Raw genomic sequence first — 23,322 nt, 5'->3', positions numbered from 1 at the left:
CATTGGGTAACCAATTTTTTTTTACACATCAATTCATCATTCTATTTAGTTGTCCCCAAAATGTGTAAACATTCCAAAAAAATGAAATAATGTATCAGGCGTATATAACTGTTCTAAATATATAGGCTTGACTCGGAAAGTAAATTATCTCATAATTGTGTTTCAGAATATTAGCTAATTTGTAGGAATGCTGAAAAAGCTTCATTGGGTATTTATTCGTGCTGATTTTATACATTTGAGCTTTTCACTGAATACATGCGTTTCTGTACGCAAGTTAATTGAAGGTAATTGGGTTTTTAAACATGTTTGGATTTTTTTTACGCAAAAACGCTGCTTGTCTGTAGCTCTGCAAATTGCTAAACAGACATAACAGTACCAGTCGCTAAACAGACATGTATCTAAAACATACTGATTGATTAATGGCACAAATAGTCATCTAGTGACATTCTAAATAGCGTTATTGCATTCCTTTGCCCAAGAAAATGTATATTTTGACCTTCCAAGTGGCTTGGAAGCCGAGATATTGGCACTTATAGATGTTACATGGTGGTCATTTTGGAAATCCAAGATGGCCGCCATCCGCCACCTTCATGAAGTGGCTCCCATCAAAGGGTGAAACCTATGGTAATGGAGAGCATGTGGAACAAAATTACGATGTAAAACTTAAACTGAGCTTCTTCATACATCCCTTAACATGCTGCAATAAGTCAACAGTTAAATTCAAGTTATTGGACAAACATTGTTAGGATTTACAACTAAACTATATATGTTTATGTAGAAAGCTAAATTGCTTTGTAGATTTCGTTAGCTGTTGTGATATTAAGTCAAATCACTATACACCGATCCAACCATAGTAGTAATGGTATAATGCATTAAGTTCTAGTTGTAAATGGCAGGATTAGACTCCCATTTAATTGTTATTAGTTTTGAGGAAAACATGTGCGAGAAGGCTACCTAAATGTAACGCCATGTACATAACGCCATAATCCAGTTAGGGAGACATTTTGAGCTTAATGCCACATTCCTGAATGAGCTATGCATTAACGAAGTTCTTAAGTATGAAACAATCTATAATTTTAGGAAGTGCGAGCCAAGTTTTTTTGAATTTGTGATCATTGCATTGGTGAGAAGGGCCTTACAGATACCCCAAAACATGCCCAAGCAATTAAGGTTTTATGAGCGAAATATTGTGTTAAATAAGTAAGTTTTACGAATTATATCCAAGCAAAGACCATGTGATTTTTTCAAACTGCTTTGTTCTGTGTTATGTTAGTATGTTAAGTACTATGGAGAAAAAGAGCTTTAAGGTTCGGTGCTGAAGGACGAAATGAAGAAAATCCATTTTCAAAGGTCATACTGAATTTCTCATGCGATTTGAAATTACGCTGTTCAAGGGGTCATCCATGGACAGATCCGGGATAATAATCATGGTGTTTTAGGTTGGGTTTTAGTCTCCAGGTAAATATCTCAAAACATCATAGAGTAATAATTGATCATCAGGAACAGAAAATTTCATCTCATTCAATGATTGAGACACAAAGTTACGTGGGGTCAATTACACATTACGGAAGTTGTGAGAAAAAAACTTAAAAAGCAGTAAAAGAGTGTTTAATTAATAAGGTGTGTACACCTTGGACATTAATAAACGATATAACACATTGACGCATTGATGACGTTAGACGCCGGATGAAGTCAGGCGGATTCCCTACCATTCGTCAATGAGACATTGTTCAAACTCCTGAACGATGGTTGGTGCCACGATTCGTTTCCTCAATAGTCAGCTATGGTGGTCCCATATGTGTTTAGGGAACATGCGGGCCATGGTAGGACATGAATGTTGACGTTGTTCATAAAGTTGGTTGTTAGCCTTGCAGTATATGGCGTAGCTTTATCATGCTGAAAAAGAACGCCACGTGGTTGTTGTTGAATATATGGCTGCACTACTGGAAACAACCAGCCTCGTTGTGAGATCACCGCAGATGCCAGCCCAGATCATAACGCTACCGCCTCCATATGCTCGAACTTGTTCGACACAATCTGGCGCTAAACGTTCACCCTGTCGTCTGTATACACGAGCCCTACCATCATTTCTGTACAGACAAAATCTGCTTTCATCAGAAAACATCATTCAACTCTAGTCACGCACTTGCCAGCGTCAAACTGGGCGGGCCCTCATCAACCGGTTATGCCGATGTTGATCCGTTAGCATTACGCAGTGGTACAGTCGACGAGCTCGAATACGTTATTGTCCTTAATCATCGGTGTACAGTCTGTTGAATGACCCAACACATGAATTAGATTCATTACAAGAGGCTAATTTACCAATGTCATGATCAATGCCATCTTTGAAGTCTTGATCGAACTGGTCAGAATCATATGGTTTTGCCAGATCCGCCTAGTACCTACCCCAAAGCTGACAGTGGGGTTTCTTACATTACGGTCATCATATGCAAGTTTATCAATTTCTGCTTAAGCAATATTCTCACCGTCTTATAAAACGTATTCCCATTTAGTCTCACAAGGTGTTTTTTTCTAATTTATTTCTTGGAACAAGTCTGCTTTGACTGTCTGTGACGACGTCGGAATTCTCGCTTAGATTGCTTGTATGATGTATAGGCAATCGAAATTATCCCCTTGGTTTTCCTCGTGTAACTGTCTCTGCTTTGAAGTTAGCATGTTATAATCTCCAAAGTGATAGTCATGCATACACAATAATTGTTTCTTTTTATGAAACACAACAATTTTACTTTTCGGTGCATTATAACTTAATCGGATGCGAGTTTCTAATTTAGAACAACATTTCTTGGATTAAGCCTGGTTTGACTGTCTGACTGACTGAATTCTATGTAAAAGAATTGAAATTACAATTACAGCACTGACTGTACTCTGCAAATGGGAAGGAATCAGGGAAAAATCTATCAGAGACTTGTTTATGTTCTGCTTGCTCCTGAAAGTATATGAGCTAATGTCTTGAATAGTATTCACTTAATAACGAGTGCTTACAAAGTGAGACAGAAGATTGTCGCGTGGTAACATTAGGCTTACATATATCCGAGTTGAGATCGCCTGGGATAATTGTGTCACCCTGCACACATAACTCATCATATAAGTCAGATAGTGCTATACGCAAAGTGAAGGGCATTAGTGGACGGAAGGCGACATGCAATCACATACATGTCAGAGGCACGTGGGTGAGTTAACTTTACAGCAATACCCGGGAAGGAGACGAATGTAAACATTGTGTCCTCCATTTAGAATGAGTGTTCTGTAGATGAGCTCTACCACCAGAACTTCTTGTGGAGGTAGATGCATCATCTAATATGTAGGACAGAAGTTTACAACATTTAATATCTTTGAATCTTTGAACATTGCATGTATAAATTGCATCTTTGAATTTTGTACCTTGTTTTTCAGTGCGATCTCTAGTGACCTTGATTTATGATGGATGTCAGCAAAATTATCTTAGACTTTACATCACGTCCTTGTAATCACGTATTTCTATATTCATATGGGTATGAGAAATTGCCAAATTTCTGACATTCTTTACAAGCTGGTGGTTGAGGAAACAAATAGGAAATTTAAATGAATAGCTGATTGATCATTATATATGGGAAACAAGCTTATTAGTGTCTTCACTGGTGGGGGAAAGGTATATGACGTGTCCAGTATCTATTACATACACGAGGTATATGATGTTTGTTGTATGAACAGCTGATGATGGCATATTGTGATTTATTAACACATGTGTCTGGTATAGTCGGAATCGTACAAATACTCTTGCTTTAAGCAGAGATTTATATTATTATGGCAATGGTTTTCTCGCTTTTATAAACAAACAAACACCTATTCACACAACTCTTGTAGTATCCTATGCTAAAACAATGAGGGTATAACTAATAATTTAATTGTAATGTTCATACGTAATAATATGATGAGGGTTCATATATGTTCGAGGATGGATGTGTATCACTTAAGTTGAATATGCCAAGATGAAAGTTTTTTCTATTGATTAGGTTTATGATGTTAATTTGTTCAGGATCTCTCATGCTTCTCTGTGGTCCAGAGGATAAAGATGTAAACTTGAATTCCAGTAAGGTTGCTGGTTGTGAGTTCAAACCCGGGTTTCAGCAATGAGTTTTTTGTATAATCTGAAATGTATATTGAAGTCTCAGTTTCACTTCTTCCTGTCATGTGATCAGGTGTGAGCACACAATCCCCATGCATTAGATGGACATGTTCTGTGTGATCCTCCATGTTGCCTGCCGATTGTCACAGCCTGTATGAAAGTATGTTGGAGCACAAATGTAAGTTTTCTTTTTGTATTTCTGACATTTTGTGATGATAGGTAAATGCATGTATATGCTATTGTACTTCTTAAGTTGAAAAAGTGAAATTAATGCATATTTTTTAAGAAATGTCAAAAACATGTTTATATAGAAAGTTAAGGTCTAAATGTCACAAACTAAATTTCTTTTACTTTGTATTGTAGTTTTCTAAACCTCGTCACCTCGTCACTTCGTCACTGGAGGCATCATTTCAATGTTAACAGTTCGTGATGCAAACGAAACTTTCAGTGTGAAACGTTAAACGATATGACACTGACAATAAATTCCCTGTGATGCGAGCGTTTCAGAGTTTTCGTGTTCTTGCATCTACATTTGTTTAGAAAAATTTACAGACCGTGATAGGCAGGCAACATATCAACGTTAACTCCGCCGTGATGTTCATGGAGTGTGCGGAGGGCCAGCAGTGTTTAACTACTGTAGAGGTAAACAGTACAAGTGTTGATGGCCAGCAGTATTGACTGTATAAGAACAATCCTTGGAAGATTGGAAGGTCAGCAGTGTTCAACGATTGTACTGGTAAACCAAGAAGTTTGTGTGAACATTTGATGTCGTGATCCAGTATTGTGATTTTGATCGTGTGTTGTGCTAATGTGAGATAATGGCATCACAAGACGACAGTGTTCATGTTTGTAACGTCCCTGATGGACAGAACGTTGAGAAAAACTTTCATCGTGAGAATCCTTTGGATGGTGAGAATGATGATTGTAGACGTTTACGTCAACAGAGAACTTTAACAGAAAAGGGAATCAGTGAACATTTACGTTTAATGAAAGCTAAAACTGTTGCTGCTCTTTCAGCTTGTACAAAGAAGAAAAATGAACTTGATCGTTTGATGGACAATTATGACGATTTACATTTGGTCAAAACTGGTTGTGATAGATTTAATGATTTGTTTTTCTCTTACAGAACATGTGTAGATATTTCTTGCAGTGAACTTGAGGAAGATGAGAAAACTAGTGTCATGAAGAGAGCTGAGGAGAAACTTTGTTCTTTCCTGAACTTTAGAGACACAATGGTGAGTTGGATTCAGTTTGTTGAAAAATAAATGACGAATGAAGTTGAAGATGATTCTGTATCAAAGAACAGTTCAGTAAGATTTAATACGTCAAAGCATTCTCTGAATTCAAGATTATCACGTAGCTCTTCAATCAAATCTTTACATACTCATGAAATGGCAAAACTTGCTGAGCTTCGTGCTGAGAAGTCCATGTTAAAAGCACAGATGAAGGTGAAAGAACTTCAATTAGACATCCAGGTCGCCAAGTCAACAGCCAGGGAAAAGGTGTTTGCTCAGATAGAAGGTCAACGAACCAATGAAGGGGTAAAACATATCAAAATGGAGCACGGTGAGACAAAGCAAACTTCGTTCTTCTCTAGTCCTTTGCCTCAATCTGGTAACAATTTTCCACCTGTGAATAGTGTTAGTGTTGATCAAACAGTATCAGAGTCTGGACATTGTAGTCAGTCAAGGTGTCCTGTGTTCAATCCTTCTGCAACTGTATTTGTCCCTTCAGGTCAGAATCAACAAAGTAATTACCAACAGGAATATTTTGTCCCACCTGTTAGTCAGTCTTCAATGTTTGGGAATGTTGTTGTAGAAACTCAGAAGCAGATGGTCAACGCTATGTTTCTCCCCAAACCAGAGTTAACCAAGTTCAGTGGAGATCCTACCGAGTTTTCAGCATTTCTGATGGCATTTGATCCTCGGATCATCCCATACACAGCAAGTGATGCAGACAGATTGTATTACTTGGACCAGCAACTGCATGGTGAGCCAAAAGAACTTATTTCGGGTTGCATTCACATGGATACCTCTGTTGGTTACACTGTTGCAAGAGACATGCTTTGTAAGGAGTATGGTGATCCATATAAAGTTTCTTCTGCATATCTGAACAAAGTTCGCTCTTGGCCTAATTTGAGGAATGATGATCATAAAGGCTTGAAACAGTTGTCTGTTCATCTCAGCAAATGCTATCATGTAATGCAAAGCATATCTCACATGAATGTTCTTAACCATGCCCCAAATATGCAGTCCATTGTTCAAAAGCTACCACTGTTTCTCCAATCCAAGTGGAGGGATCGTGTCACCAAGCTGAGAATGGATAAACGAAAGGACATTGTGTTCAAGGACCTGGTTGATTTCATAGACTTTGCCGCAAGATCTGCCAATGAACCAACCTTTGGTAAGCAGGCTCTTTCTTACAAACCTGAAGACACTAATCGTAAGGATAAGCATCCTGATAAGAACAAGTCTCATTCAACTACTTTTGCAACTCAAGTTACTACTGACACAACTAAACGCAGTTCTGTCCGATGTTATTTCTGTAAGCAATCACATGACCTAGATGATTGTAAGACATTTCTACAGAAATCCTTAGATGAAAGGCGGGCATATATAAAAGAAACCAGCAGGTGCTTCAGTTGCTATGGCTTGAATCACACATCCAAGGGTTGCATGAAGAAGAGGACTTGTAAGTATTGCAGCAAGCGTCACCCAACTGCTCTGCATGATAGTTACTTTCAGCCAATCAGGAGGCAGCAACTCTCTGACTCAACAGAAGAGAAGACCGGTGATGACACTTCTGTAAAACAGGTAACTACAGGTGCTACATTCTGTGGTTCTCAACGATCCAATGTGTCTTACACCATTCTGCAGCCTATTCTTCCGGTTAAAGTGAGACAGAAAGGAAGTGACAAGGTTGTTACAACGTATGCCGTGTTGGATAATGGCAGCACAGGATGCTTCATTACTGAAGACCTTAAAGACAAACTCTCTGCCAGTTCTACCCCGACAACATTGAAGTTGCAAACGATGAATGGAACTGATTTTATCAGTACGCAAGCGGTATGTGATCTTGTTATCTCTGACCTTGCTGACAACCATTCTCTAAGTTTGCCACGCACATTTTGTAAGGAAGTCATGCCTGTTGACCACAAGCACATTCCTAAACCTGAACTGTTGATGAAAATTCCACATCTTAAGGATGTTTCAAATATGCTGCCACGATACCTACCGGATCTTGATATCGGACTTCTCATTGGAATTAACTGTGCAGCCGCTCTTCGACCACTGGAAGTTATTCCCACACAAGGAAATGGACCTTTTGCAGTGAGGTACAAGCATGGGTGGACAATTAATGGACCTCTTCAAATCAAGTGTAACGCTCAAGATAAAACTGTTGTTTGCAACAAAATTGTCCTGAAAGAAAACGTGAAGATTAAAGAATGTGTTTCACCTGATGCTGTACTTCGATTGTTTGAACTGGCTTTCAATGAGCAAGACATTGGGAAAACTCCTGGCGAGCGTGGTTACTCTGCTGAAGATCAACGTTTCATGAAGGAGACTGAAGAAAATCTGAGGTTTATGGATGGTCATTTTGAAATACCTCTTCCATTCAGACATGATAGTTTGATGCCCTGTAATAAAGAACAAGCTGTGAAAATAATTCTGTGGCAAAAGAAGAAAATGTTAAAGAATGATACTTACCACAAAGATTATGTGAAATTCATGAGCACAATATTGGCTAAAGGATATGCAACTGAAATTCCTGAAGACGAGCTACTTGGTAAGCCTGAACATCTTTGGTACCTACCCCATCATGGAGTTTATCATCCCAAAAAACCTAACAAAATAAGAGTCGTCTTTGACTGCAGTGCCAAATCTGATGGGTTGTCTATTAATGATGTTCTTCTCCAAGGCCCGGAGTTAGCCAACTCTCTCATCGGTGTTTTGACTCGATTTCGATCAGATCAAGTTGCTTTTATGGGATATGTGGAATCGATGTTCCATCAGGTGAAAGTTCCTCAGAAGCATCAGGACTATTTACGTTTTCTATGGTGGCCTGATGGTGACATCCACAATGAACTGAAAGAGTACCGCATGACAGCGCACACCTTTGGAACCGTTTCTTCTCCAACGATTGCAAATTATGCTTTGAGAAGTACTGCAAGTAAAGCAAGAGGCAAATATGATGACAACGTTGCACAAACCATTGAAATGAACTTCTACGTGGACGATTGTTTGAAGTCTGTAGAAAACGATGAAATAGCAACTGATTTGATTAGAAACCTGAGACAGGCATGTGCAGATGGTGGTTTCAATCTAACAAAGTTTACAAGCAACGGCAAAGCAGTGTTATTTACAATTCCTCAAGAGCACCGTTCAAAGGAAATACAAGCTGTTGATCTTAGCTATGATGTTGTTCCAATGGAAAGAGCATTGGGCATGCAATGGGACATTGCCTCGGATAGTTTTAAGTATATGGTGGACCTGCCTGAAAAACCATTCACTAGAAGAGAGTGATGGCAAAGTGAGAAGTGTGGTACTCAAGACAAAAGACTCGGAACTTCGAAGGCCAATTCACAAACTTGTCCTGCTTGTCCCAGCTGATGCTGAATAGTTATATACTGCAGTTGAATATCATAGTTACATCTTACATTTCCTTTATCTGTTAAACACCTTAAGTGTGTTTAAAGGGCTGAGTGTGAATATGCCAAGATGAAAGTTTTTTCTATTGATTAGGTTTATGATGTTAATTTGTTCAGGATGTCTCATGCTTCTCTGTGGTCCAGAGGATAAAGATGTAAACTTGAATTCCAGTAAGGTTGCTGGTTGTGAGTTCAAACCCGGGTTTCAGCAATGAGTTTTTTGTATAATCTGAAATGTATATTGAAGCCTCAGTTTCACTTCTTCCTGTCATGTGATCAGGTGTGAGCACACAATCCCCATGCATTAGATGGACATGTGCTGTGTGATCCTCCATGTTGCCTGCCGATTGTCACAGTCTGTATGAAAGTATGTTGGAGCACAAATGTAAGTTTTCTTTTTGTATTTCTGACATTTTGTGATGATAGGTAAATGCATGTATATGCTATTGTACTTCTTAAGTTGAAAAAGTGAAATTAATGCATATATATTAAGAAATGTCAAAAACATGTTTATATATAGAAAGTTAAGGTCTAAATGTCACAAACTACAATTTCTTTTACTTTGTATTGTAGTTTTCTAAACCTCGTCACCTCGTCACTTCGTCACTGGAGGCATCATTTCAATGTTAACAGTTCGTGATGCAAACGAAACTTTCAGTGTGAAACGTTAAACGATATGACATTGACAATAAATTCCCTGTGATGCGAGCGTTTCAGAGTTTTCGTGTTCTTGCATCTACATAAGTCATTCTTACAATCAAAAAATAAGTAAAGGCGTTCTTGAAAATTGTCTACAAAATGAGAATGCAATTCAGAGTACTTACAGTGGGCAGAGTTTATTGGAAGATATTTCTCTAGTGAGCAAAATGTCTAATTATCGATTATTACAGACTGACGAGTGCAGCTTTAATATTTCACTCATGCAAACTCAAACTGTATATCAGTCATTGTGGCCCTTGTACAGAGTTACTTTGGTTCTGAAAATATTTGTCAATTTATAGTTACATGCTGCAATTTAAGAGTTAGTATGCTTCCTGTAAATTGAGTCTGTTGGTTTTAGCACGTTTTGAGCAGTATTTCAGTTATATAAGAGCCATGACTGACCATATAATCTCAATCATTTACTTATCATCACCACACAGTCAACAGTGATCTGAAATCAATACAAACAGACATTTTTTGTTTTTTTAATAAGTTTGTTTTGTTTTTTATATATTTTATTTCCATAAATGAATCTGAAGCCCTTTGTAATGATATACGCCAGGTCAATGTTTCAGTTTCCAAAGACAAATCTTTTAAAAAAATGTTTGAATAAAACCTTTCAGAAATCTCATTTGGATTATGATGCTTCTTACCCTCCTGAAGTTTTAGGCTCTTCCTGTCAACGATTTCAGAGCGGAATTTATCTGTCGGACAGACGACAAACAACACGCCATGGCAAAGTTCTTTGCCATCAATTAATATTGACAGTAGTGGGTGCCTTCCCTTTGAAGAACACTATGACTGTCACTGTTGTCCATCTCTCCGATCTACAAACAGGTGATGTGACGCCATCTAAGGCGTACGATGGGACCAGACACCAGTCGAGGCATTGGCGTAGGTGATCCGGCAAAGTGACCAAGCTCCGTTTTTGCTGGCTAAGACAGCTGTAGACGTGTTCCCCTGCCCCTAGCACATGCCTATGACGGACGGATTGAGGGCATGTCAGTGCCAGTTGGATATATGTGTCAATCTTGTCCCATCGATCTGGAGATGCAGGAGACCGCTGGAGTTATCGAAGTGACCTACTATGAATGTCAAGCTCTGTGTCGGTGTTAGTTCCGACTTTTCAGTTGAGTAACAAACCAAGTTGGTGAAGCAGGCGCATGGTTGAAATCCTGTTAATAAAGGAGTTGATGCCTCTCTTGGTGGTTCATGAGGCAGTCGTCTATGTGCGACATGAAGCCGATACAACTCCGGTGTAGGAGACGATCGACATCGTAATGCGCGTGAATAACCACAGTGGCATTGAAATTCTAAACGGTAGAACTGCCCATTGGTAGTGGCCGTTGTTGTACTTCCTGTGTGCTTGGTGGACTGGAACATAGAGGTAAGCGTCTTCGAGACGCAGGGATCTGAGATGGTCGCCTGGACTGACCGACATGTGCAACAGCGTCAGCATGGTCATTCTGAACCATGTAGGGGTTCCAGGTAGCGCGGGTTGGACACCTTGATGTAGTCTTCTTGGGGACTGGGAACTAAAAGACAGGACGTTCAAGAGGTGGAGACATGGTCTGACATTCTGCAATGGGCATGTTGCTGTTCCTTTTGCTGGCAGCAAATATTTGTAACGTGGGAGTAAAAGGTATACCCCAAAATGACATAAAACCTAAGTCTAGTTATTAGTCCTGTGATGTGACGTCACGGTGGAAGATTTACGAGCGAGTAAAAACATATTACACACAGAAGATAAGTTTAATACTTGATAATATGTAGGATAAACGTAATAAATGCAATCAATGTTCATATTAAACATGGATCACGCTGTCGAGAAAAACATTAGCGCTACCTGCCAACAAGAGAGATGGCGGCCAATATAAAAAAAACACGATCCGAAGTAGTGGCAGGGATTTTTTACTTCATTGAGTTGAATATGCTAAATACTCAAGTCTGATGAGACAAAATGGATGGATAACACACCATCTGAACAGTTTGAAAATCAAACATCAAAGGATAGATTCTTCGAAAATCTAGGTAAGATATCGTCTCTCAAGCCATGCTATGTCAGCGAAGAAAGAATAATGAGTGAGTGAGTTCATGCTTTACGTCACATCGGCAATGTTTCAGCCATATCGTGACGAAGAAGAGAATAAAGACATATAGGGGGCGTGTGTTCTGACACCAGATGTCACGCTTGTCATGGAAGTCATGTTGGGCAAAAGAGTTACTGAAGACGCAACAAGATCGTCACTCATTTCCAGTTAGACTTCCTTTGTAAGAGAAGTGTGCAATAAGTAATGAAGGATAAGTTGCAAATATATAATTTTCGAACCGTGCCGCGTGCGTAGAGTGACGCTAGTGTTTACTGACATCAGAACCAAGTCGGACGCAGGTCAGGACGATGATAATGCTGAATAGAGGTGCAACAGCAAATTGTAGGGAAAATTAGTTTCAATTTAAAGTGTCAAAGTCTGCAGTCTACTGTTAAAGAGCTACCTCTATTCAGACAATGAATGATGATGGATTCGTGGCGGGCCAGATAATGTATATACGCGGTGCACTGAAGTTAACCATCTATTCGTAGTTACAACAGAGACTGCTCCACTTACCATAACCAATCTCAGTTCTAGATTGTCCTTCATTGCCTCTGGCGACAATCCCCGCTAGTAACAGCTCATCTTGCATTAGTTGGGCTCAAACTCTCACCCGAAATTCAGAGAACGTTCACTTACCTCCGATTTTCAGGCATCTTGATTTCTGTCTATCTTACAGGATGCAACTTACATTTCAAGATATATATTACGTGTTAGGCTAAGGGAGGTCACTCACGATCTAACGTTAGGGACAACGTAACTGTCCGCAGTATGCACAGGTAATGATGCTTGGTGTTTAATCGCGTTTTGGTGTTTTTCATTGCCAATATGGAATTTGCGCATCATAGTATTTGCTCGCGTGATCCACTTTCTTCATTAGCTGAAGAACGTCAACAAATACAACTTAAATCCTAATATGCCCATCCGTGGGTTTGAGGATAAGTGACTTTGACGACAACAAGCCTCTGGTCAAATCACTAACCTTTACTGGTGAGAAATACTCTATATAACTGTAATTCCTCCCTTGTGTTTGTTTTGCTTGTCTTAGAGTGCGGAAATCTATGTCTGTTTCACAAATATCTAAATTTTAGTCCAAACATTGAACAATAAAGCGTTTTAAACTGAGTGGTGTGCCACTGTTTGCAGATTCTAAACAGTAGTGAATTGTAAGCTGTGATTGTTCTGTACACATTTGAATGTATTGATGATATGTTTTCATCGATGATTTGTCCTGGTCACTATATACTTCATATCTTCAAGATGCATTGTTAGATAGAACTCCCTTAATCTCAAAACTGGTATTATGAATATAAAATTTACCTTCAACTCGTAACTTCTTTTTCAACGCCTTCGGGATAGCAGTGCTTTTCAAGGTCACGACGCATCTGTAATCTCCTTCGTCATTCTTCGTCACACGTGTTATGTTAAATCCAACATTGCCGGGACTTTGCAGGACAAAACGACGAATGTACTTTTTGTTGATATGGAGTACATCCTGTAAAAGGAACGACTAAAGGTATTTAGAGACAACAAGCTCAAATAACTCATTCAATAAAGGGATGGATTCACAATGAAGGCCAGATGTATGAGAGGAGTGAGTGATGTAAGTTTTGATTCTGAGTCTGTACATGATTCACACATCTGAGAGTAAAAGCATGAGGATCGGCGAGTTACCATGTGTGACCTGGCTGATTTTGTGTAATTGTGCTACAACGGTGTGGAACGATTCCCAGGCCATCCGTCACTGGTTTGCTTGGCCCAGTATCTATTATTAAGTGGTTGACCTGAAGCTGGTTCATTGACTATGTCTTATTGAATCCGTGCGGTGAACCTAATACCTCTGCCACAGCTATGTTAATATTATCTTGTTTGTTGACAAAACTATTTCAGCTTCTTCATTGTCGCTGGTGTAGTACAATATCGTTAGAAACAAGCGAAAAAGTACATCAAATTATTCCGAAAGGTACAGACCACCATGTCTGTATAAAACCAATCTACATTGTTATATGGAAGTGTATTTTATTGTTTAACAATGATTTTAACTGTTATAATGTTTCTTTTGAGATTCGGTACACGCTTATTGCATTGTGTTTGGACAGTGATTTCTCGTGAGGAATGTAGTACTATTAAAGGTAAGCAGTAAGTTACTGTATTTAGATAAGAGAGTTGTATAATAACTTCCGGAAATGGCGTGGCTCGCCCAGCATTGTATGGAGCCTCACAGCATTGTTTCTCACACACTCTCTCACACATTTCGTCTCGCATGCATTTCATCGCTTTTGAACCAGCTTGCACGTGAGGATCGCTCATCATCCCTGATTCCCTGCCTTACCCATCACGGACGCTTGATAACTGTCGACGCTGGGTGAATATATATTATTATCACCGATTTTGCTCTCACCACTATATTTTGGTATTTCATACTGACCACTGCCTTCATAATTTATCATCCCAAACTGGCGCCAACAGGAGATATCGCTTGGGTGAGATGAAATGAAATTGCATCACAATGCTTTGCAGACCATTGTGATGTCATCGATAACCCTGATGTCACAATCAAATGACATCACTAACGGCTCTGATTCTGAAGCTGTTAGCAGTACTTTTTACACTCAAGACACTGCTTATTACTGTCTACAAACTGAAAACGTTAGAAGAATGATGTTGGACGATAAACAAAATCTCACCCTCGTGTCTTTTGATATCAAAAGACACTCAGGTGAGATTCTCTATATATGCCGTTGAATATTGTACTACCACTCTGTTTACTGCCATTGTAATTGCTGTGCAGTAATTTGCATTGATTTGAAAACTTTGTGAATTTTGCAATACATTTCTTGATTTTATACCACTTGTTGGTTGTTGTTTTTTGGTTTCACACTGTTCTTTTACGTACACGATTCTGGGTTAACATATTGTTTCAATTTGTGAATGGACACGTAACTAAAATCAGATCTTTTACTCAGACGCGATACCTGTCTGCATATAGATCTGACAATCCCTGGGGTAGTGTCAGATGAACTTTCTAATCAGCCTATCAGCATCGAGGTTTGTAAAGTTTCGGTACGAGCAAATGACGCATTCAGAGCAGCCTATATTATTTCTGTATCTTGACAACTATCATAAACGAGCAGTTCCGAATAGAAATAATATATTTGTATTATGTGGATATTTTACACACTTTCCGATTTTGGCGCAAAGCCATCTATTCCAAATGGGGAGTGTTATCGACAGGACATGCATATTTTTTCTCGGTTTCTTTTGTTAAGGTCGATATTTTCGAATCGATGTGGAAAGGAGACGAAACCTTTTTTTTAAAAAAAACCAAATGGTTTAATAAAGCTAACATCTGATAAACTCAAGAACCATCGCACACTTCGGTTAAATTGGGCAATCTCCCGGTTCACCTGACGCGACTTTTTATTTAGGGTTTGTTTGATCTTCACACAGAGAGGTATCCCGTGTGAGTACAATATCCCTCCCTGTCCTGTAGTAGTAGTAGTAGTAGTAGTAGTAGTAGTAGTAGTAGTAGTAGTAGTAGTAGTAGTTTGTACAGATTAAAATAAAAAATGTAGCAAAGAGAATGTTGGTGATCCTGGCACAGTCAGGCTGGTTAGGCTCATAATCAACTGCCCTCTCTACACCAGCCCAGTCAGAGAATGTGAAGACTCCCCAACACTGCAGCCTTCTGCATTACCCAGATTGTCAGAAGGGCCAATATTCCTGGTAGCAAGCTCGAGTACTCTCCCGATGTCAGTCAACAGATTGGGCGGTAAAAAAACTTAGGCACCGAGAACAATGGAGGGTCGGACAACTTGGTACTTGTTATCGGCCGATTTATTTATAACACATCCCATTTTAATTCTGGAAACCCAATAGTCCAGAAATTCTACGGTCAAAGGTATTTACAAAATTAAACATGCTGTTTTCATGGGAACATACCAAGGAAGAAAAAATGAAAAAATAAATGTTCAAGAACTCAATATTTAAACTATGTGGCCCATGGGCCTGCCCATGGGTGAATTGTGGCCCAAGGGCCTGCCCATGTGCGAAGAGTGGCCCATGGCTAGGCCCATGGGCGAGAATATGTTCCTTTACTTGAAACTCATGTTTTTGTTTCGCAAATACATAAATGTTTCAACTTAAATCAACGATTTTATAGCGATATTGAAATATTTCGCCCATGGGTGAGAAGAAAGTTTGGCCTACGGGCAGGCCCATGGGCGAGAATATTTTCCTTTGCTCAAAACGCATGTTTTTGTTTCGCAAATACATAAATGTATTTCTTTCAAGTATCAATTATTTTCTTATTTTTTCTTCCTTCAAATCCCTACTCCTCTGAATTCCCTGCACAAAATGCATTCAAACTCATTGCGAATTGTCTCCATGCATAATGGATTTTGATTTTAATCTTTTTTTTTTTCACCCAAAATTTAACTTTAAAGATCATATCTTGCAAGGGCCTGCCCATGTGCGAAGAGCGGCCCATGGCTAGGCCCATGGGCGAGAATATGTTCCTTTACTTGAAACTCATGTTTTTGTTTCGCAAATACATAAATGTATTTCTTTCAAGTATCATGACACAAAATTTAACTCGTTTCAACTTAAATCAACGATTTTATAGCGATATTGAAATATTTCGCCCATGGGCGAGAAGAAGGTTTGGCCTACGGGCAGGCCCATGGGCAAGAATATTTTCCTTTGCTTTGTTCTATGTCTGTGGTCATCGGTCACCTGATTTGGCAGCCATATTGGATTCAAAGTTTTTACAGGGTTTTGGGGTACCTGTCTTCAAATCCCTACTCCTCTGAATTTCCTGCACAAAATGCATTCAAACTCACTGCGAATTGTCTCCATGCATATTGGATTTTGATTTTGATCATTTTTTTTTTCACCAAAATTTTACTTTAAAGATCATATCTGTTGTTGACAGAAAATATTGCAAGTTTACATGAATTAAGTGTGCAATACATACTATTATTTGTTCTTGGTTGCATGCTAAAGGTAACACCGCTAGGTGGTAATATTTGAGACACCCCTGGAAAACGCCAATTTCGTAGCGGCGATTTCCGGTGACTATTTTTGGACAGAGTTGTTTCGAGATCCAAATTGGTTAAGAACAGACTTGGACACCCCGGCACCCGCCAATTTCGTAGCAGCGATAGCCTACAAGTGGTGCCTACATTTGAGGATTTGGTACAAGGAAACCCTTTGAGGATTATTATTATTATAATTATTATTATTATTATTATTAGATGTTTATGCATAGGGTACATATATATCCATAAGGCTGTGGACGTGGTGAAATGCTATGTTGTGATCGGTTTTGGAGTTTGGAATTGGGGAATCAGTCATTCAAAAATTTACTCTCTAATACACTTGGTCGGATCATATCGCTCATTACTGATGACAACATAGACAACCATGTCATATGACCTACAAGAAACCTGTCCTTGGCAAATCACTGACTGGTCATGTCACCAGAGCTGTTGGTATGTATTTTACTAATCATCCAGTATGAAGTTCTTCTTCAGTCTTCGACTGAATGTGGTTACCTTTGACCTTCCTCATTTCGACCTTATCGTGTATATGCTATTGTTCTCAATGTATTTGATGCAATATTCTTCCAGGATAATTAGTATAATCTTAAGATGAAAAGAAAAGAAAATGTGATAATTATATTATCATGTTTGAATATTTTAAACGACTAATGAAGCAAACGGCTGCCTTAAACGGCTGACTGTATGAATATAAATATTCCGAATTGGTCTTACATGAAACACATTAAGTCAAACATGTGCCTATCAGCCTCAAAATATCTTTCTGTTTTACTTTCGTAAATGATTAGTGTCTCGCAACGCTTTATTTTATGTTTGTAATAGTCCAGTTTACATACCAGTGAAAACGATGGTTCAGATGTCTCAGCAATTTGTGTATTCTCAAAATACCATTCGATTGCAAAGAAGGGCGGGACTTCATAGTCCCAGGTAAAACAGGCATTGTCCCCTGCAAGCGAACTGGTCACATTCATCGTTTGGTCGCTGGAGTCTGCAAGTTCTGAAACGGCGTTAAAACAAAGGTGATGACATCTCCTTTATTCCTTGTTAACAAAAAACCACCCAAATACATGTTTCCTTCTGATTATGTTTTCAATTACGTCTTAAATGCAGGCAATTCGTTCCTCTCAGGAGGGACATACATCGACACGTATCTTAGATGTTGTCACAACTAGAAATATATTCATTTTTGGCCTTTAATTATTAGCGTTTAAAGTTTGTATACCAATCATGAAAATAACTATCCAACAACGTTACCAGTGGTTTGAACATATAATAGATAGAGAGCATCAATGAGAAAATGGCAATTTACCAGAGAGAAAATAAGTTCAAATTGAGTTTTAAATAATGCTGATGTCCATAGAAACAATATAGTGTGAGTGTGTGAGTTTGGTTTAACGTCTCTTTTAACAGTATTCCAGTTATATCAAGGCGTGTCAGATTAATGTGGGAGGAAAGCTCGAAGTGATGCAGGTCTCAGACGTTGACCACTTTGGTGAAACCCGCGAGCACGGGTATGGTGCTGACAAACCTAGATCCATAATCGGGGCGAACCGGGATTCGAACCCACAATCATAGGTTTCTAGCGCCCAAGGGACGCAACTCTGCACGGCGAATCGCGGGGCTTTAGACGACTGGGCCACCCGTGCCCCCAGAAACAATATGGAAACAAACTACAACAATATGTAAACTGTATGTAAAACACAAAAACCTTTGACATTTATTTGAAACATTATTTAATAAACGAGAATTCAATCCAAATAGTTTTGTGGCAAGAAATACCAAACATATACATTGTTATCATTCCACAAATTTACCTTGAATCTTTTTGTATATATGTTTTTGGATAAACCACTGTCGCCACGTGTATTTTCACACCTGTGTGAAGCTACGCAATAACAGTACTTTTTTTACTAGCAAGTGCAGATACAGCTTTCAGCAACAGGTGCTTGAATTTAGTGATTTGGCAATTTGTGTTGAGTACCTGGGACAATGGATCACTAAATAGTGCAAATATGGGAGTGCATTTCTAAATATAATCTTTTTGAGAATAATTATAACTTACCTACATTTGATTAATAGCCTATTGTATGGTGACATAAAGTGACTATAAAACATGACGAAGTGTAATTATTTACTTACATGTGAAATAGCAAATTATCCTTTGAAGACCATGTACAACGGTACTACTGATATTAAATTTAAAATAAATACAATTCAACGCAAATGAACAGTTACAATATACAAGAATATATATTTAACTTCGTTTATGGGGTAAAACGTCCAACATTAGCTCTAAAGAGCTATCCTTTCGACATAAAATAAAAACATTTTCACATGGACAGAGTATTAAAATGACAATGAAGAAGACAGAAAATGAAGAAGAATAACATAGCAGTGGAGCTGACAGGGGGGATCATGTACTGTATTTACAAACTGAGCATATGGGGCCCTTCCAATTCCCGAACAGACTGCAGAAATGTATGTATAATTCCTATTTACGGAGCTCATTCGGAATAGTTCGTTTGTTCTCAGGTTATTCAGCTGTGAATGTAGCTTGGAGAAACATTGTTGATTATTTTGAATAATTCCCGAGCAATGTCCTTTATTCAATTTATATGTAGAAAAGAAGTGCCAACCATAGTTAATAGACTGGGAAGTAAGCTGTTATAATCATCATAAACATTTCTAAGTGCTCTCTCCTGAAATGTATCCAATTTTGTTGTTCTGCATTGTTGCAGAAGAGCCTGCAGTATTTAAATTTGATGAAATGAAGGTTCTGTAAATGACAATCTTCCCCTGCCTGGTGAGATAACAGCCCATGAGGTTATAAACTGCAAGTTGTTTTGCAGTTTTTCTGCATATTTAAGCGATGTGGCTATAAAACGTTAGCAGGGGTTTGATAATCACACACAGCAGGTCAACACTGTCATCACAAGCCATTTCTGTGTTACCAAAAGTAAAAGCTTTAATAGCAGAGCGACCTTTTCCCCAGGCTTATTGCCTGAAACTCCTCTGGGTTGCACGGTTCATGTTGTGCACATGCATTGCCTGTAACCATGTACTTTAAATGCACATCCATCCATCCACTTCGTTCAGAGCAGAAAAATGCAACGACTGACGAACTCCCATAGAAACACGGTTATAGGAATGCTTCACACCGGAAGTGCACGGACGGTGTGTACGACCGCCGCAGGACCACAGGACCACATGACTTCCTGCGTCGCCGGAACATCTGTTTCATGGATTGGCCAGTCATGTCTCCAGACAGGAACCCGATTGAACAGCTGTGGGATGAACTCGGACGACGTGTGCGGAGTCACAAACCAACGCCCTAAACTGTTGGGCCCTGCTTTCGTCAGAGTACTTGTGACGTCACTGACAGTGATACTGATATGGACGATGTCCCGGAAATGTTCACTGATGACTGTTTTATCGCATATTTTTCTTATTAAACTTATTTGTCATGTGGATGGTTCAGTTATCATCTGTTGGTGACCACAACATATAGTTTCAGTACATATAGTCTTTTTGATTGACATCACTTTAAACAGTGACAATATCAATGTTCAATTGCTTAAATACAACTACAAAACATAGCACACCTGTGTATGATGTAAGAAGGAACCACACCAGTATGATCAGCTTCAAATCTGAAAATCAAAACATAACAGAAGTCAATTTAATCTACATCACGTTTCAAATCAATTAATAAATCTACAGGTAACCTACCTCTACATTAAACCACAGTATGTTTATCGCCTTATTGGACAATACTGAACCAGCTATACATATCATTTAGGAGCAATGTGATTCTACTTCATAGACAAATTATTTTGTTTGTTTGGAGGGCTAAATGTTAGTATTATAAAATGGTTTTCTTAAATTAATCTTTCAGATAGCTATCAATGAGGTGACTAACTTGATCATTCAAATGAGAGCGTTTTGCCATATGACCTACCTGTTTTCATTGGTTCGACCTTGCAGGGAATTTGCCTGAGTGCCGACATTTATTGATAAGTTCAATAATATACTACTCATAAAAAGTTAAAGAACGCCCGATTTATTTATATGACTTATGTTAATATTGCATGACACGAATAGTCATAAATTGGTTGTTCTTTAATCGGTGGTAGTGAAACAGTTCTGCTCTAAATGTTCAGCAGATTGTATTTTTGGGTGTCCAGACTGATATAAGCTCACACTTTAAATTTCAAGGACTGTTCACCTTGTTCGGTATTGATGTCTAACAGGAGTATAACAGGTTTTGACTGAAACTGCTATTTTAACATTTGACTTTGAAAGCACGACTTGACTGCTATTTTAACATATGAAGGCACGACTTGACGTCTCCATGAAGCTATTGGCGAATGATAAAGATAATGATAAATGTTGTAACACTGAAGAGCAGATAAATGAAAGAGTACTTTGAATTGTGTCATCCAACATAACTTTTGGCGTCAATATCGTTTTCTTATCAATATCCTAACAACAAAATTTCATCATTTAAGGGAAATTTATTAAACATGACAGTTAAAATTATCTAGTTGCCTAAGTTTATTTATCAGTATGTTGAGTATTTACTTTTCACAAGGCGCAAATTTGTAATTTGACAAACATGTATTTATGTCAATAATTATTTTTGTTGAAGGTGATTTGGTATATAATCACATCCAAATGTATGGTACGGACTTTTATAAACCTCAAATATGTTTTTGTTATTTTTGTTATATATTTTTAGCATTGGCAAACACAGAACTAAAGTCGCAATTACAAGGGGTGGTGAAACGTATGTGTGTTAAGTAGGGAGAATTTACATTTAAAGGTTTTACATTTGTAATTATACAATTTAATTTTCCATAAGACTACACAAAAAGTATATCTTAAATTCGATCCTCTATCATTATATTGAAAAATCTATTTTTGAGAATCTGACCTATCATAACCGTATCATAGATATGAACATAAACGATAATATCTGCACTGTAGCTCACCTGGATATATAGTCAACAATTTGCTGTCAGCATTGGCATTCAAATATCTTTCGGCATAACTACTGAAGATTAAAAACTATCACTAACATTTAAGGAGCAACATACATGGCAAAGTTCAGTTTCCTCGGTCTGGTAACTTCAGAGGAGATGTTTACAGAGCAAACAAAGGCATTTATCCTAATAAATCGCAGAAAAACACACATATATGTTGAGCCCCAATATTGACTACACATGTACAAAATGTCATTATATTTTGAGCACAAATGACTGTGCAATGGCCATTAATACAGTTTTAAAAGCAGCTACTGTTGCCACCATATAGAAAGTAGATTCAAACCTATCGACCAAATTCAGGTATGAACAAGCATATGAAGTTTTAGCTTCATTGGTCCAGTAGTTTCTGAGGAGAAACTGTTTACAAATGACGCCGACGACAACGGACGACGGACAAGCAAGTGAGCTTCATTGAAGTTTCTACTCATCCACTCTGCATGTTCATTAAACTGATTAAACTCCAATCCGCATGCCACATACTGCATATCATGAATGTACATGAGGACGCTTTTTAAGAAGCTGCTTCTGACACTGTTCAGATTGGGATTCTGTGAGAAACTTGAAGAGTTAAATGAAGGAGCATTTGTGTACCTACTTGACAAAAGCTGAATTTTCTTTACCAGCCGGAAATTTGCATCACTATAATCCATGATATCCATTTGGAGATCATCAAACGTGCTCGTACACCTGCAAAAATTTCATTGTATATGAACATATTCCTTTATCTATTTTGACACCAAAATAGAAACATCCCACCAAATGTAAAATACACCCAATGAATCAAGTTTGTGCATCCAATATCAAAGAGGTGGAGAACAACATGCTCTCAGTGATATTTTTATGCATGTAAATATTTCGTGAAAAACAAGACAAAAATCGTATTTGGGGGGAGAAGTGTAATAGTGTAATAGTCACAAAGGTAAGATATCTCATGTTGTTGTCATCGCACGTCAATTCCAGTTGTCTCTGTGAAGCTCCTCGATATCTCATGACCTCGACTTTCTCAGTAGAAACATAGAGTAAACCAAATCGATTCAGTCCACCGTTTTGGTCTATATTTTCAAAATCATCAAAGTAATTGGACATGTCCCTGAGAACAGTAAGCCTTGCGCCGAGAAGCCAACATACTGTTGCAGCTGGTAAATTCTTTGTCAGACATTATGTTTGTGTTGAGAGAATGAGGATGTTCTTTCAGTGTTGGGTTTATGGCAGCTCTTAGGGACATCAGGGTACCAGGCGTTGGTAGTTCCGATTTTCTTGTCCTAAATGCAGCATAAAACTTGCGAAGAATTACAGCCAGGTCACTTGATGCGATTTAGTCGAAATCAACCTCCAGCTGTCAGCGAATACTTAAATCTAAATAAAGTAAGTAAAACATTGTGAGCTTTAGTGCACTCCCACATTAGATTGAGTAGGCTGCATGTATTTCAAACAGATGTACAAATAGATGAATAATGTATAAACTGATTTCACAGCATTTATTGACCTTGATAATATAAATCTCATTAAATTTCTACTCACCTCTAAATGCTCTGATTTACCAGGTTGCAATGTATTTACTGATTTTTCTTCCATCTGCACCCTGTCTATTTTTTCTTCATATACATTGTTTTTTGCTATCATTCAAATCAATAAAATTGACTTCCTCAAC

At 38.3% G+C, this 23,322-nt stretch overlaps 1 protein-coding gene across 1 annotated transcript in view; it reads right to left on the bottom strand.

Annotated features, from left to right (window-relative positions):
- Positions 1–22,352, bottom strand: part of LOC124117861 — a 28,498-nt gene extending 6,146 nt beyond the window's left edge. Inside the window, exons 1-4 of the mRNA XM_046479887.2 lie at positions 22,267–22,352; positions 20,229–20,276; positions 17,463–17,623; positions 12,887–13,061 (exon numbers count right to left, since the gene is read on the bottom strand). Coding sequence (XP_046335843.2) covers positions 12,887–13,061; positions 17,463–17,623; positions 20,229–20,276; positions 22,267–22,330 — 448 coding nt within the window. The 5' untranslated portion in view covers positions 22,331–22,352. The remainder of the gene's footprint in view (positions 1–12,886; positions 13,062–17,462; positions 17,624–20,228; positions 20,277–22,266) is intronic.
- Between the last annotated feature and the right edge of the window lie 970 nt (positions 22,353–23,322).

This window comes from Haliotis rufescens, unplaced genomic scaffold, assembly GCF_023055435.1.
Source record: "Haliotis rufescens isolate VD_foot unplaced genomic scaffold, xgHalRufe1.0.p SCAF_18, whole genome shotgun sequence".
NCBI lineage: Eukaryota > Metazoa > Mollusca > Gastropoda > Lepetellida > Haliotidae > Haliotis > Haliotis rufescens.
This window is presented reverse-complemented; position numbering and strand designations above follow the sequence as displayed.